The following is a 16674-nucleotide window of genomic DNA, read 5'->3' as shown; positions in this document are numbered from 1 at the left end:
TCCCCCACACGAGCTAAACTCTGCATGAAAGAGAGGGAGACCGTGATGAAGAAGATAGCATAAATTTTGTCAGAGTCACACAAAGGCAGATTCCTGCTCTATGACTGTTCCATACCCTTTTATTACCATTCCTACAGATTTCACCACAAAACCCCACGGCCGCTCAGACATCAAACACAGTGTTTCTACGAGCCTCTGGTTAACGCATCTGGACAGTCAGCAGCGTAAAACGGCTGACCGTGTCCCTCCATCCTGCTATTCTTTTCACTCACTTGTTTCTGTGAAAAACAGACCCACAATCTGGAGAGCTGGGCGACACGGAAGTCAATAACTTTGCCTTGAAAGAAGCGGCCGTATGGTGAGGCCATCAAGCCAGAATGGATTTAAGAGACTAGCAGTGACTGTGTGGGTATGGTAACAGCTTTTCCCCAACACTGCGGAGAAAGCTTTGAGGGTTTGCCAAAACTTTGGGTGTCGAGCAAACCATAATCTCCCAGTTTTAGTTTCTGGAACAAAAAACAAATAGTGTCTCATTTATTTTTTATCTTAAATATAATTTTGTGAAATACAAATGGAGGAAAGAAGTTCTACCAACTGTCAGTGAGAGGCTGAATGATTGCTGAACACTTTTCCTTACACCCTATCACGAGGTCTGATTGATGAGACGATCCTTGACCGTCTCTAATGCCACACAGGGGCAATGATTTCCCAGTTGGTGCTGAATTAGGCAGATGGCTAGCCAGCAGTGGTTTGCTAGATGGGCATTTAACTCACGGTACTTCAGAATTACAGCCAGCGAGCCCTTTAACTCCAGATTCCTCGGTCAGTGTGGTCAATACAGGATTAGAATGGATAGAAAGGGAATTTCCATTTAAGTCAAGTTTCTTATGGCCTTTTGTGCTTTTCCATTTGTGCTAAGTCAGCGTTATATTTCTGGTGTCTGGTTCCCCTCACAGTTTTTGTCCCTGGACATTATCGTCACAATTTACAGCCAAGCTGGACGTTCAAATAGATGTCATTTTCTGCATTTTTGGCAAATTAGAGCAGCATTGCTTCCAGTTCTAGCTGGTGACTAGTTCTGCCCCTCTAGGATTAAATGCAGTACTTGTCTGTCCAGTGTGAAAGTTTGAGATGTCCTGGACAACAAGACTGAGCCTCCAGTTCAAGGCAGCCCCTCAACTCTTTTGTGAGTGTGAATGAAGTGGTTGGGTAAACACTAGCTGCTGGTTAATAGGGGGCTTGCTTAGAGAACAATGTGAGAAAGCCTTTGGTTAAACAAACACGCTAAGGCCATGTCCACACTCATGCTGATACATTTAAAAACACTGTTTAAGACCAGCACTCAACCAACTGCGTCCAAAAATGCATAACTTTCTTCCCACTTTTGGCCTTCTGTCCACACAAGCTTTTCACACCCAACTTCTGTTCCCTTTGAATTCCCGTATAGCCGATCACACGGTGTGCTGATGATCAATATTTCTGCTGCTGCTGTCGAGGCCGAGCCAACACAGCGACATAAACTGTCATGCCCTGGTTTAATAAAACTACAGTTACTTCTGTTCATTCAAGCACCACCAAACACAAGCATAACAAGCCTACACTTCAGTGGAACGTACTGATGCTTTGGGGCTTTTTCTATTTTAAAAACATATGAAGAAATGCAATGGAAGAAAAACAAAGGGGATGAGCGGGAAAAAGAAGCACACAGAGGAAAAAGACAAGGCAGGAGGGACCGCTGGTTGTTTCTTACCGTAAATCCCATATAATAGAAAAACAACACCTCACAGTTGAAACACATGACACAAGCCTGCCAACTTTTCAATGGAGCAGAAAAAATACATTGCGAAACATACAGTCAGTGCCCACAGCCAACCAAGTCCTCTGGTGGGAAAGGGACAAAGACAAAAGCAGGAGAGCTTCATCCCTTCAACAATATATTCAAGATCTGTTGCAACACTGGGAACACACATCGCTGCTTATACTCTGATTGTTGGGAAACCTGCACACAGATGGACAGCCTGAGCGCAGCCTGTTTGATAAAACAACATCATCTAGTCTACAAGATACACTGGGAAAAATATTCTGATGAGGCAATCCACAAGAGACGCAGCCTTTAATCAAAATAGTTCCATTTGTAGGTTCAGAGAGTGGCTCGTGAGACATCTCCGCTTTGAATCCCCCACTGAAAACAACGACAGGGAAAAGGGTTTCGACATTCACGGCCTTGTTGTTATTACTTTAGCAGATCTCCCAATGTAGCATTTGGTGGCAAAGGAGACCGGCCAACCGGCAGCTTTGAACTAAAGCCCATTTACAGGAACTAATCTTCAAAAGACAGAATTCCTAAACTTTAGACTCCAACAGGATTATAGTTTCTATAGCTACTGATTGTAATTACAAAGCAATAAAAGACAAAAAAGAAAAAGCCAAACACACCTCTCTCTGTATGTCACACAAAAATAAAAACTTCCTCAAAGACTAAATGAGAGGGTGAACCATAAATCAGGCCTGAGCCCGGACAAGCAAATCCTACACTATATACACACACAGACACACACGCCCAGCACAGACATACACACACTGAAAGGGGTTCAGTTAATCCTAAGTAAACAAAAATCATTAGACGCCCCATAAAATTACATTTCATGCCGTCAGAACATCTCTGGCTTAATAATTCCAAAAAGAGAGTGAAGTTTGTGCTCCAAGCACTTTCTACATTACTCAGTATTACAAGAAAAATGTGCTATTTACGTCATTTGTGTGTGTGTGTGTGTGTGTGTGTGTGTGTGTGTGTGTTAGAGACATGAAAAAAAGGAAAAGTAAGATTGATTGATGGAGCTGCCAAGAATCACTTTGGAATCGCACAACTGTGAAACAAATACACGTGATGATGTCCTATTAATAACTGCAGAGTGATAAGTTTATAGAAAATGTCTCAGTGGAGCTGATGGTCCAGTGGTTTCGGAGCGTAACCACAGCGTCACGTGGGTGGAAGAGCTGATGAGGAGCCACGAAGACATGATCAACCTGATACCGAGAAAGCCAAACTCTGCCTGCACATCCTCCTCATAATCTTAACTACAACGACTGAACTAAAAGTATGAAGCGTTGCTGCATCCGCTGACATCACAAAAGATGCCTCTCGCTCAAATTAAAGACGTTAAACACTGACAAACGTTGCCAAAGGCCTGTATGAGTAATTATGGCTGTGTCTCTACAGAGAGCAGGAGCTGGTGTGGAGCCACCCCACTCTCAGCTATTGTTGAGTAAACACACACAGCACAGCCAAGAGCAGCATGTCAGTCAGCCAGGCAAGAAGGGCCAAGTGGAGGAGCCACTCGACGGCCAAAATGATCCCTACAGACAGAGAGGGAAAGGGACAGAGAGAGAGTGTGTGTGTGTGTGTGAGAGAGAGAGAGAGAGAGAGAGAGAGAGAGAGAGAGAGAGCCAAGAAAGTCAGAAAGAGAGCAAAAAAGAAAAACAGGGAGAGAGTGCCAGCATGTGTTTCATGCCAGCCAGATAAGAGGAGCGCCAAGGAGTTTTGATGTCATGCCGATGGTGGTGGGGTGACAGAGGGGTTGACTATTCTATGATCCTCCAGCAGGCAGAAAGTAGGTCTGTGTGTACCACTGAAAACACACAACCTCTCTGAGAACGCAGTACTTGATTAGAGTTTCTCTGACCTTTCGCTGACATTTAAGTTATTTAGAAAAGAAAGGCAGGGGCATTAGATTATATCCTCTTTTCCTTCACTGAAATCATACAGCAGAACAGACGCAGGCCACACTTCATGATGTTGTTCAGTGTGACTTTACTTCACCCATCTACTTCGCTGAGTACTTACTCTGTGAATGTTGTGAAAAAGATCACCATGCTGCTAACATTTGGAGAGTGAAGCTGATAAAGTGAAAAAGTCCTCCATTAACTGATCAGCTACCCATATTTTGTGGAAAATAAATACTAATATTTTGGGCGTAGAAGCTCATAAAGTTGGGGGTATTTAATACCTTGGAAAGAGTGTGGTGTTGTACAAAGACCTAATTGTGGGTGGACGGAGATCTGCCCGTCCGCTTGCAGTGGGGGTTCCTGAAGTCCTTAATACAACACAAACAGGGTTTTAAAAGATTTACTCTGACACATATAGGGGAATTTAAAAAGCCATGTTTCATCCTACTCCCTATTAAATGAAATGTAGCATGATCTGCACATATTAAGCCAAGGCAAAGCTAGCCGTGGAGGATGCTAGCGAAGCAGTAATTTGATAAAACTGCAATGAAGAGTGTTCTCAATGAAAGTTAGAGCTCTTTAAGCCAGTGCTATTCCCAGCAGTCCTCAACATTAAACCGTGCCAAGTCCATATGGGAAATTGATATGCAGTATGTGTGGCTCGTTCCATTAGACTCATTAAAGTGTCACTTTGTCATCAGCACACTCTCGCACTTACAGCTGCAGCAAAGGACTCATTGTATCGCGTGTATAAAGTGCAGAGGAGAACATTTTTTATGTGGCAGGCATAATTTGTCTTCCAGACAGCAGTTGAAAGACATCAACATAGAAAGTATTGAATAGTAAAGTATAGAAAGCCATTTAATTTGTAGTCAGACGCACAGAACAGGTCAATTGATGGAAAAGGGCAAATATAATTTTAGTCTATCAATGGACCGTTTTGACAAAAATAATAATACGCTGCTGCAGCTCATTTCTCCTCTCAGTCCAGACCCTACCTCTGCTAAAATCATTGACGTGCCACATCTATACAACTGGCTTCTCAGCTGCTGCACTAAAACCTAAAGCGTTCTTTTTGCTAATCCAGCGCTACAGTTCCCTGAACCCTGCAGAGGTTTTACTCTCTCCAACAGACTGACCTCCTGTGCAGACAGTAAATTGCAGGAAAGGGGTTTTCACGCTCGGCTGCAGTTTGTAGTGGCAGAAACTTTATCAAACGCCTCCGACGAGGATCTGAGTGAACTGTGTTTAGCCTTTGATTAAACGCTGCCTCTCCGAGGGACTCTGACCGCTAAAAAACAAGCATGCTCCACAGAATCCGATTTGTGGAAATGAGAGCGTTTTTCTGCCAATATCACACAAACGCAGGAAATTTGCACTTCTTACCATTCACAGAAAGGCTTTTGGCTGACTTTGCAGATCTACAAAGAAGGAAAACCTAAATCTGGCTCTCCTTCCAAAATTCCTGTGTCAACCGAGCATTGACGGCATATTTTCGGGACAATGAAGCCAGCAACTCAATGGAAAGCAACTGTACCATTTACAGGCAACACACATCATTAGGACACTCCATAGAAACAAATGAAGTAGTCCTGCTTAGGAAATAACAATAAGAAAGTGAGGACAAACTCTACATAAGTCAGACAAAAAAAAGCACTGAACATTAGTTATTTGATACTTTTCATATAATTTAAAGCAAATCGCCCGCTGGCCGTACATCAGTTAAACAATTAGCACACAATATTCTCCAAACAGTTTGCCCTGTGGTAACACTAAGGCACAGTGAGCCTTGACAAACACATGTGCTTAATAATGAGTGGGAAGTAGGTAATTGCCAGTGCACGACGTGGTTTACACACCGATGTTTTAAATCAGTGACATTAAACAGAGTCGTCGCGTATGATTTATGGCTGTCTGCTGATTAAATTAATGTCCATGACTTTCTTCCCATTCCACACAACCAAAATGGAGCCGAAGCATTGAGAGAATATATATATATATATATTCATATATATATATATGCACATACACACATGAATCTACCCCCTTCTCCCAGAAACATACCATACATCTGTTTCACACATACAGTTCCTGCCACATTCTTCTGTCTGCCAAAAGCTTTTAGGGATGCACACCACTTGATGCCTGAGTTAGTGTGCAGAGTGGGAGTTGAGTTTTAAACGCAGCAGAGTCATCTATCTGAAAGAGAGTGTATCGCTCAAACCATGACAACGCCCAGCATGTCCCTGCGCATCTGGATAAAATGGAGATACACTGAACGCGGTCACACATTAAAGGAGAAATTCCAGCGATAGGGCAGCGACGAAAAGGACTGAGCAAAATAAAAATGACCAGAGGGAGCGGCTGATTTGCACAAATTTTACAAGGCCGCATAAAAAAGCGCTACCATAAACTCTGACATCTGTTTCACCTCCTTGTAAACTGCTGCCTGAATATGAAAATGCAAGAAGACACATAACAGTACAGATAGACATCTCAGGAGTGGGGAGAGCCGGACAAGCTCCTACTCACCCAGCCTGCAGGACCGAGGATTTTTTCCAGGAGTGAAGTGCCTTTAGTGTCAACAGTGTGTCCTGTTGAAAACTGCACTGAGGCAGTTCCACCCAGCATGATTTATAGCCTCCCTGAGTGTTATTAAAAGGCTAAATGCAACTCTAAACAGACTTCACATAGTTGCTGCCCTGCAGAGGACCTTCTGCGCTCAGAGGTGAATGTCCAATGTTCAGGGACATTTATTCAGTTTATATAGCAGGAAAACACTGCTGTCAATTTATTTTTATGAACATGTCACAGATTATTACTTTGGAGTTTCAGGGCAGGCCGGGCTGAAAGATGGAATGACAATTATCTTATGTTTAAATAAAAGGTGCATTTACTTGCTCTGTAGTAAGCTGATTGTTCCCCATTCTCAGAAGATGATTTCTGAGCTGCAAAGTCCAGGTTCAATCTCAGGTTCACCGATTAAGAATAAACCCAGTTGGCAAAGCTCGATTCCAGCTAGAAAAAGAACTACTAGGCTGTCATGGAAGCCAAATGTGCAGAAATGCAAGGAAAAGACCTCTAGGGGGGGACAGCTGTGATTTCCAAGAGAAACAATGCCTTTAAGAGTAAAATCTCATGATCTATTCTGCATGATTCCTTGTTTAGATTAGCACCTAGAAGGCTGATCTTGATGCCTGAACTGTTTTTGGCAAGTGGAGGGACAAATCTGAGGGCTGACAAAAGTGTGTATAAACTCAGGATTTAGAGTAATCAGAAGGACACAAGCACAAAACCCATTATCCAATTTCCTGCCTTGACCTGATCACTTACATTAATCAGAGCTGCGTGAGCATGCAGGTGTCGGAAGAGTTTTGCACTTTTATTAGATTTCAAGGATTTGTGAGGAGTGAATTTGACTTGGACTGCACTTTGTGGGCCAGTTAATCACAGTTTCAGGTATTGTAAGCAGCTGAGAGTAAATATAGCACGAGTAAATGCATAAATCATGCCTGCATATAGGTTTTTATTGTCGGCTTACACAGCCTTTGTCAAGTCTGCTATGTAAACATGCTGTGGCCAGGGGAAACTGATTGCTCCTGGAAATGCTGGAATTTGAACCACAGTGACAGACCCGTGACCTCTGACCTCTGACTGGAAGCTCACAGACTGACCAGTAAACTAAACAGCAGCAAATAAAGACAGGCAGCCATGTCTTTCACTTTCTCTCTTTTCACTTTTGCTCAGTTGTTTGCGCAATACAACCATATTTTTTACTAGCCAGTGATCACAGGGTGCTGCACTCTTCTCTTCACATCTGACCCACACTGTTGCTCCTCTCTGACCATTCGCATTACAGTGAGCCAGAGGAGAGCCAAGCCTCCCAGTGATATCATCTGCAAACACAGCCTGGAGCTGCTTCACTGGCGGGGAATGGGAGGTCAAGTGGATGCAATGGAAGAAAAATAGCACATTTGGATGTACAGAAAAAGTTAGTATCAAAAATATTATACAGAGCAGCTGTGGATCATCTCTGAGAGGCAGTGGTTGGACCTTTTCAGGAGTTTACTGGTTTCCAGCAGTGGGAGGGAGTGCAAAAGCAAGTCAGGGTTGCTCCATGAATAACAGTATTAGCATATGAAATTTAATTTTCAGGGTAGATTTTGCCTCCAAACTGTGCAGCTACGAGATGCAGTCATTTCAGCCATTGTGTATTTCCAGATATGAAGTAGTTGCAGAAGCAGAGGCTTGGCTCTCCTCCGCTCCATATTCCATCGCGAAACTCCACTGGAAGAAGTTCTAGCTAACTCATCCAGTTAAGTAATGTGGATTAACATTCCTCCCTGCCACAGAGCAAGAAAGAGAGGTAGAAAGATACAGAGAAGGGATGGCAAGAGAAGGGCCACAGCAGAGCGCTTTATGCTCCACGCAGCATATACTGTACACCTCCAGTGTAAATAACAGCCAAATGCATTTAAGGAGGACAGAGATAATCCAAACAAACCACAAAAAACCTTCCGGAGACAATTCATCACTACCCATCTGGGAGGGGAGGACTGTTTTATACTCACTACACACTCAGAAGCCAGAGGACAAGAAAAGCTAAAATGCTTTCCACAGGAGGATTCATAAACAATTCAGACTGAATTCAAACTGAATTCAATCATACTTAGCCAACCAAAAGCCGGTTCCATGTAGCATCAGTCCGTCCTTCCTCTCAGATGTTAATGCCACACACTCAGCCAGGCTCGGCAGAAGGCAGTGGAAATATAGTTCATGTGGTTGAGCAAAAAAAAAAAACAACAAACTAAAACTCTTTGCTTTCAACCACGCTGCAGACAAATAAACCAATGATGTATTTTAGAGTTTGTTTTGTAAAAAGACAAAGTGCAGCATTGTTTCCTGGAGGCCACAGTCTGTCCTATTTTTAACTAAAGTCGTCCTCATCTCACTACCTGAAACAGCCCCTGTCTCAGAATCAGTCGCACCTACACCACTGTTTGCCTTTTAATTAACACTTCTTGTTTCCCTCATCTTTAAACTGACTTCAATTATTGAGAGGGGCGGCTGGGGGCACAATAGCTATCCAGCTGACTAGTTAAGAGGCTTCCATTGTCTGCCAATGGAGTCAAGTCTTCACCCGTGCAGAGGCTTCAGAATGACAATAGGACGATAATCTAAAATCCAAAGATGATTTGCATGAGAGGGGAGGCTGAATGAGCTCTGCTTCAGATGGATGGAACAACAGTGTGTGGACAACCAGCCTGTGAGACGACTACAGGAGGTGGTTTTAAATAAAATACCATGTGTGAGCGCAATGATGGATGACTTCAACTGCATTTAAAGTGAGCTACAGTCACTATTAAGCCGCTGCAGAGTGCTCCAGGCGCATGCTGAAAGTCCCAACAAAGACTTTTGGTCAAGGTTGACAGATTGCATCGTTGAATTCACGCGTGTTGGGATGAGCCGCAGAGTGAGGAACGCCAGCAGAGAAGCAGGGGGAAGGAACGGGGATGATTACCGAGGGAAGGGGAAAAGTACTGAGACTCACCAGACGCGCTCAGGTCCAGGACACTCTGGAGGAGCAGGGCGATCCAGAGAGCGCAGGCTGGACATCTCCAGAGACGCTGACTCGCCGCTGCCCGACTTGGATACATTCCTCCGGCTCTGTGTTAAACCTTCGCCCGCTTTTCACATCCACTGCGCTCAAAATTGAATTTCGAGCAGAAAAATGAACACAGCGCTTTGGCAACGTGTGCGCCGTTTTCCGCCACTCGTCCAGAACGCACCAAAAACCCCTTTTCGGTTGAAAAAAATGCGTCAGGAAGAAAGTTGTCTCCGGTTCCTCTGGTTTCTGTCTCTTTCCTCCTCGCGGGAGCCCAGCTCACTTTCCCCCTCACTGTCTCTCTCTGTCTCCAACTGAGCGCAATCCTTCCCACAAACTTCACTGGGAGACTTGTGCCCACAGGAGCCACATGTCTCTGATTAACCATGTGTCGCCACCCTGCGCTCACTGCGGGAACTGTCCGAGGGCTGGAGGACACGTTTGATTCCGAGAAATGTACTGAGCTGAATTTAAGATGTCCACTTCGGGGACAGAGAAGTCCTGAGAAATGTGGAGGTGTGAGAAAAATGGACATCTACAATTCCAGCTGTGCTACTAAACCACTAATTGGACATTATGGTGAGATTGCGGTGTCAGCTGATGTGTTTGAGGTCAAGCAGGGATGCAGCTAATGATTACCATCATCATATCATCATTAATCTGCCCATTATTTTCTCGATTAATCCATTCGTTGTTTGCTCTATAATGTCAGAAAATGATGGAAAAACGTTAATAAGTGTTCCTCAAAAGCCTCAAACGTCCTCAAATGTCCTGTTTTGTCCACAACCTAAAGATATTCATGTTACTGTCATAGAGGAGTGAAGAAACCAGAAAACATTCACATTTTAGAGGCTGGAATCAGAATTTTGACTCTCTTTCTCTTAAAAAATGACTCACACCGATTGATTGACTATCAAAATAGTTGCAGAGTAATTTCATAGTTGACCAGCTCCAAGCCAACTTTCAAATGACTCAAAGACAAATAGCACAGGTACATAAGTACAAAAAACTATGACCACATAAACAAGCATGTTTTTGAACTTTAAGATAAGATTTTGTTCTGCAGGCCACATTTCAAACCCAAACCTAAATCATGACCACAAATGAGTGAAATAACCCAAAGAAAGCTTGTCAGTCCCCTGCAGGCTGAGGGGCACTGAGCAGCCACTGTGTTCAGGCTGTGGTACTCATGATTTACCAGGTCCTGTATTTATGAGGAGGAAAATATTCTCATGAAAAAAATGGCTGAAGTATACCAATAATGAATTCAGGGAATGTGAGTCGTGGATTCAGCACGGTTTTATACATGTGCTTTATTGCACAAATGACATTTCTGAGAACATTCCTGTGCAGGGTTAGCTATTAAATGCCATAAAAGTACTAACAGTAAATGATCACTGTGCATTTTGTCTGTATCTGGTTTGTTGAACAGTATGTCATGTCATTGGATTATGCTGCTACCTGTGGCAGACCAGTGGAAACAGACCAGCCTTCGATCACACACGTTCTCATTTGACTAAAACACAGTCCGAAGTGATGTGATTTAATAAACAATCTCTCTGGATTGTCTGGAAATGATCCCTCAAGAGCTGATTGGATGATCACATGTGGTGGTGGTGAGCTCAGCAAGTCGATCTACCTTTTTATTCTAACTAGATGAATATCCCGCCGCCATGTTAAAACCATATCCAGAAGTTTAACTTCATTTGATTCCCATCCATGCATTTCAGAGACAGACGAATGAAGGAGAGGGAAGAGGGAATGGAAAGAGAAGAGAATAAGGTTTTTTGTGCTGTGAACAATCACTCCTGCAGACATGTTAACTGCAGCTACACACACACACACACACACACACACACACACACACACACACCTTTATACAATTATTAATTCCAGAGCCTAACCCAACTCACCTTTTCCTCTATAACTCCACACCTTGTTTCATTTTACTCCCTTCTGGATTCTGACACATACTTTATCTCTGCATGTGTGTCTCTGCACATACAGGGAGCTTTCAAAGACTAATGCCGGCATTTTGGGGGCAGGAAAAGAATGGTAGCAATTTAGCATCTCCGGTTCTCCCATATTGTGACCTACCCCTGCTCATTAGAGGGAAATATCATCCTCTCTGAAGAACGTTGTGATTTGAGTGTTGCAGAGTGCAGGGATAGCATGCACGAATAATGCTTTAAACTGGATTATTTTCAATTGAGGATCTGAGAGAGGGTGTAGTGGGCTGCTCACGAGCGTCAGGGCTTCACCTCTGATGTCCCTGCTCCTTGTCAGGCCTCAGGGGTCCAGGACCTGGTCCGTGGCTGCCTCCTAAGGATTAAACCCTTTATATCCCTCCTCTCCCTTCCCCTCCTCTCCCTCAGAGTCATCCCAGGAGAGATGCTGCTAACCAGCGCTTAGAGATAACAGTGCACAAGCTTCCTGCATACCATGAGATAGGATAAGGGTGTGTCCGAGTGTGTGTTGGGGGAATGAGCCCTAAATTTTCTAAACTGGTCAATAGGCTTCTGTGCTGGTTCAAGAATTCCTATATTACTGTATGCTGTATGTCAACACATCTTTGCAGTGTCCCTGGTCCACTGTTACTTGAGTGGTTGAGGAAATTAAGAGTATGGTGATTATGAGGGTTGAGGGATACAAAGCAGCAGGTTGCGATAGCTGCCAAACCTCTGATCAAAACCAGGGCTGCAGTCAATTCAAGCAATTCAACATGTAAACAGAGACTGCAGTTCATTTGCTTATGATGATTGAGCATTTGGTCTCACTTAGATAGGTTGGACATAATTCTTTCATGCCAGACGTGATTTTGAAAAAGTGGAATTTTTAAGAATATAATTCTTCTTGATTTAATTGAACTGTAAGTAAAACGGGGCTAACTTTGAAATACGTACACTCGTAGCTCTAACTTCTTAGAACTGCAGTCTGCAACTTCAAGGACTTAAAGTGGTTTCGGTGCCTATTTCTGGTGTGCTCCTTTTGGACTGCAGAAAAAAAAAAAAGGCACACCAAAAGTGTGTGAGATTGCATGTGCAGACGTGGCATGTGCACAAATTCACGTTGCATTTCAATCAACGCAACAAAGGTCTTTTGTGCTCCAGTGCGATCACGCGGAGAGCAAATTCACACAAAATGACTTCAAATATCTGTCAAACCAAATGAAATTGGGCATGACTGATTACAGTTTGGAGAAATGTGTGAGGTGATGCACATCACATGTCAGCTGTGTTTCGCACTGGGGCACCCTTTTAAATGAGCTGTTTAAGCAGCCAAATGAATTTAACCTAAGCTGTGTTTAGGTGGTTTTCTCTGTAATAAGGACCCTCAGAGGAGCAGAAGGGTTTCGGAGGGGGAAGACCTCACCACTGGGCCGATCAAGTAGCAAGATCATTCCTGACATTGGCCTATTTTTCCTCCCTGATGTCTATCGACTTCATTTTGCCTAAAGTAGGATATGATTATTAAAATTGCAACCATGCATGGTGAAAGTCATCTAACTTTCATGGCGGAGTGGATTAGGGTTCTGAAGGTCTCTTTGAAGAGCAGATCCCTGAGGCTTTCTCCAGCGGCCACAGCACATGGACAGGGAGGCCCTTTGTTAAAAAGCTGGCAATGGTGTCTGAGTCAATAAAGGAGAATGAAAGGATGAGGGTGATGATGGCCTTTTGCCACATCTTCGAAGTAATTTTTAGGTTTCTTTCGATCTTTCTCTCTTTTCCTTCACATCCTTTGATGACGCTAATAAATTTTGCTTTAATCTAATTTTCCTCGCTTTTGTCTGAAAATGTGCTAGCATTTTGCGCAGTCTTCAATCAGCGGATAACTCAAGACAGTTTCCGTCCCAGTTAAGGCATATTAAATGGCTGACAGACAACATTGGCCTCGCTGCATCCTTTGCGTCCCCCCACCCACGCCTGTCCATACCCCATCTCCATAAAAGTCCGAGTTTTACTCTGTGCTACATGTTGCATTTGGGGTTCCTTTTCAAATGCCTGTTGTACTGTTGCTCTATTCCCCAGAGGTGTCTTTTGGATCATACTGCAGTAGGAGCTAATCTACAACAAATGCAGGGAACTTTTCCACGCAACGCTGTAGTCTGCCTGCATTAATAGACAGGGACTCTTCGCTGTGAGCGGACAACACTCGTGTTACAGATAGTTTTACAGAAGAAACACTGAGCACCGCAAAAGCATCCAATTTCCTGAGATTTTAAAAACCTTGCAGAAACATTTTTGAGAAAATTGGTAAATGTACACACTTATGCTAAGGCAATGTTATATTCTCTACAGGGTCTCCAAATATGTGAAGTTTCAGGCAGCACAACAATAATTGCTTGCAGTTCAACACGTGTAACACATAACGCATCGCTGGGTTTGATTGCGTACCACGTTTTCCTTCTCTTTTTTGTATTTTTAGTGCAGCACATATGGAATGGGAAAAAGGAAAGCCACGAGAGAAGAGCTTTTTTGAGGACATAAACTACGCTGTTGCCGAACCTATAGGTTACAATAGATTTTAACGTGTTGACGATTCCTGGTACTGCATAAAGCCTTGATGTCCAGTCTCCCTTTCATCTGAAATCCTAGAAAAGGTCAAATACTCTCTATCAAACACACACTTCAGAGGACAATGGGCCAGAGAAGGGTGGTGTCTCTTGGCACACTTGTCGTCTTATTGAAGACAAATGGATGGGAGGATGCGGGGCGGCCTGGTGACTCAAGCTAGCCTCTAGTCCGCACAGCTCGGTTCAACCGTGTGGTCAGAAATGTTCCGACTCATCTCATCCCTGTAGCTGAAGTTTTCATGGCCTCACACATCATTGTGTACACTTGGGCTCCAGACCCAGAAAACTGAGAGTGTTAAGATGGCGATGACTCATGTGGAGCCTCTGTGTCTGAAGAACCAGGTTTGTTGGGATTGTCTGAGACTTTGTTAACCTCGCACATGCTGTCAAAGCTCGTTCATGTCCAGTGGACGAGCTCGAGGTGATATTTTAACGAGACAGACAGGTTTAAATTCCCCATGTTCCAGCTTTATCTTAACATTGGCCAAGTTTACAAATAGCAAATGGAAAATCTGAAACTGAGCAGACTGTGTAATTTTAAATTGAGCCGCACGTGTTGGTATAGGCCTAGTGTTTGATGCCTAGCAGAAAAGCATTTTGTGAAGTGCAGGCTACCTTCAGTTTCAAAGACATGTTGTCTCGTTTTAAGTGGACATGATGAATTCATGCAGGCTACATGCAAGTATACAGTATTAACACATCCTGCTACAGCACGTCATACATGACATGGACGTTTAAATGGGAGTGGGAGCAGCAGGGGCCCCAGCAGCCCATTTTGGCCCCATGGACGACGAAAAGATTAATTCCACCACGACAACCATTAGAACTTCCTGGAGAGTAATGTTGTCATGCTGCTAACATAGAACACTGTCCTCACTGGCAACATTGTGAACATAAAACAGCCTGTAAATTGATGCCCATTAAAGTTCTTAAGCGATGACATTAAATGGGAATTGAATTACTCAGTCTCGGAAGAGACAGAAAGGGATAAAATTATCTAGAGTTGTTAGAAGTGGAAGCGTCACTTGAGACAAACTGGGATAAATCTATTTAGTGCAGGCAGGTGTTACGCCGCTCCATTTTCCTGACTCTAATACTGTCACTCACTTGACACAGAAAACTGTGCATAAGTGAAGGAAAACATTAACCGCAAGAACAACAAGAACCAGGAGTAAAACCTGACTGCACGGTGCACAGCTACAGCCTAAACTTCCCTTTGTCCTGACTTGAGGACTTTGAGAAAGACGTCTTAGTCCGCCGCGTTGCCGTCTTCTAGCAGACCAGAGAACAGGCCGCTCTGAAAACACAAGGCTCCACGCCAGCTTCAGAGAAAGCCATTTGGACATCTAATAGCTGCGGACCATGCCAGCTTAATGTAAGCCTTATTGTGATTACCTGATGTAATGACAGCCAATCCAAATACAGCCTGTAAGCCATTACGAGCTGCACAAGAGGAACACATTATGTACTGCACTATGTCAGCCTGACAGGGTCTGAACAATGCAGCATGAGAAAGTTTCCACCCTGTTATTGTGACCCCGAAGGGAATAGAGAGGAACTGTTAAGGGCAGTTACACATCCCAAATGCCACCAACTGTACCTTTGAAGGCCGGCAACAGGCCTTTAAAAGCCCTGAGCATTCAGGCTTAGCTCTTAGTAGTGGACAGCGCCATGTCTCAAGGCTCGTGTCAGGAAAATTGCCGGTAAGGTGAAACAGAATTAACGTGTCTTCGTCACGCATCAATCTTTTCAAATATTTGTGAGAAAATACAACTTGAACGGTCAATTAGTTCCAGCTCAAGAACTTTTACTATTTACCATGTGTTTTTTTTTTTTTGTGGGGGGGATTAGTGCTAACAAGAAGAGCTGATTGTGCTGGTCAGTATGAATAACGCTGACATACAGTACATGACAGAAATTGGGGGGAAATGTGCCATCTGTGATTGAGGCTAATTTCCCCCTTCGTGGCCACAGAGAAACACGGAGCGTTCCCTGTGCCGTGCGTGGCTGCACCTGATTTTCCACCCTCACTTCTATTAACTAAATTGTGGCCAATTTACGTCCAGATATGGTCGCCGTGTGAGGAAAAAGTTGACACCAATCCAACACCTGTGGTCTCAAATAGCCTAAGCTGCTTCCAGCATCATTCACCCACTTCCCTTGTGAAAAACTACATTTCGAAGCATTAAAAAAAATCTTTTTCAGCTCGTCTGTTTGTCTTTAGATATAGCCGGTGGGATCCCCGACCTCCTGACACTTTATAACTCTAATCGTTAATCAGGATTACTCTGACTATCTCATTACACAAGAGGACTTGCGAGGGAGGGAAAGAATTCATTAGTTTATGCTCCTCTGCTTGCCTCAGGAATGTCTTTGGAGAGGCATTGACTTTTTCAGAGCACTCCATTCTCCTGGAGGCCTGTCCAACCACTTGGCTCTCTCACTGCGGGACAGGATCTTTGCGTTTATCTAGAATAATTTCCCGGCTGAAAAGGAGCCATCATTAATACCACCCCACACACTCTCGTTTCACTCTCTCTTGTGAATGCTCACTTTTCTAAACCCAGATCTGCTAATGCAATTACAGCTGGCTCGAGCACTGAGTCGAGCGCCGGCTGGATTCTTGAAGGAAAGTATCTATAAATACTTGGGAGTGTGGTGTGTTTGTGTGCCTAAGACAGACATCTGCATATGAATTAGATGTGCTAAATATTGTGCAAGAAAAATGAAAAAAGAAATGAAAAACAGATTAAAAACATGACCGTGGTAC

The 16674-nt window shown here is 43.6% G+C and overlaps 1 protein-coding gene across 1 annotated transcript in view; it reads right to left on the bottom strand.

The window, feature by feature from the left end:
- The window catches only part of ror1 (receptor tyrosine kinase-like orphan receptor 1), a 125206-nt gene extending 115593 nt beyond the window's left edge, over positions 1-9613 (bottom strand). Inside the window, exon 1 of the mRNA XM_076761752.1 lies at positions 9278-9613. Within this exon, the coding sequence (XP_076617867.1) occupies positions 9278-9383 (106 nt within the window). The 5' untranslated portion in view covers positions 9384-9613. The remainder of the gene's footprint in view (positions 1-9277) is intronic.
- Positions 9614-16674: the final 7061 nt, after the last annotated feature.

Source organism: Chaetodon auriga, chromosome 3 (assembly GCF_051107435.1).
Source record: "Chaetodon auriga isolate fChaAug3 chromosome 3, fChaAug3.hap1, whole genome shotgun sequence".
In the NCBI taxonomy this organism is placed as follows: domain Eukaryota; kingdom Metazoa; phylum Chordata; class Actinopteri; order Chaetodontiformes; family Chaetodontidae; genus Chaetodon; species Chaetodon auriga.
Note: the sequence above shows the minus strand (reverse complement) of the source record. Positions and strands in the feature narration are given on the sequence as shown.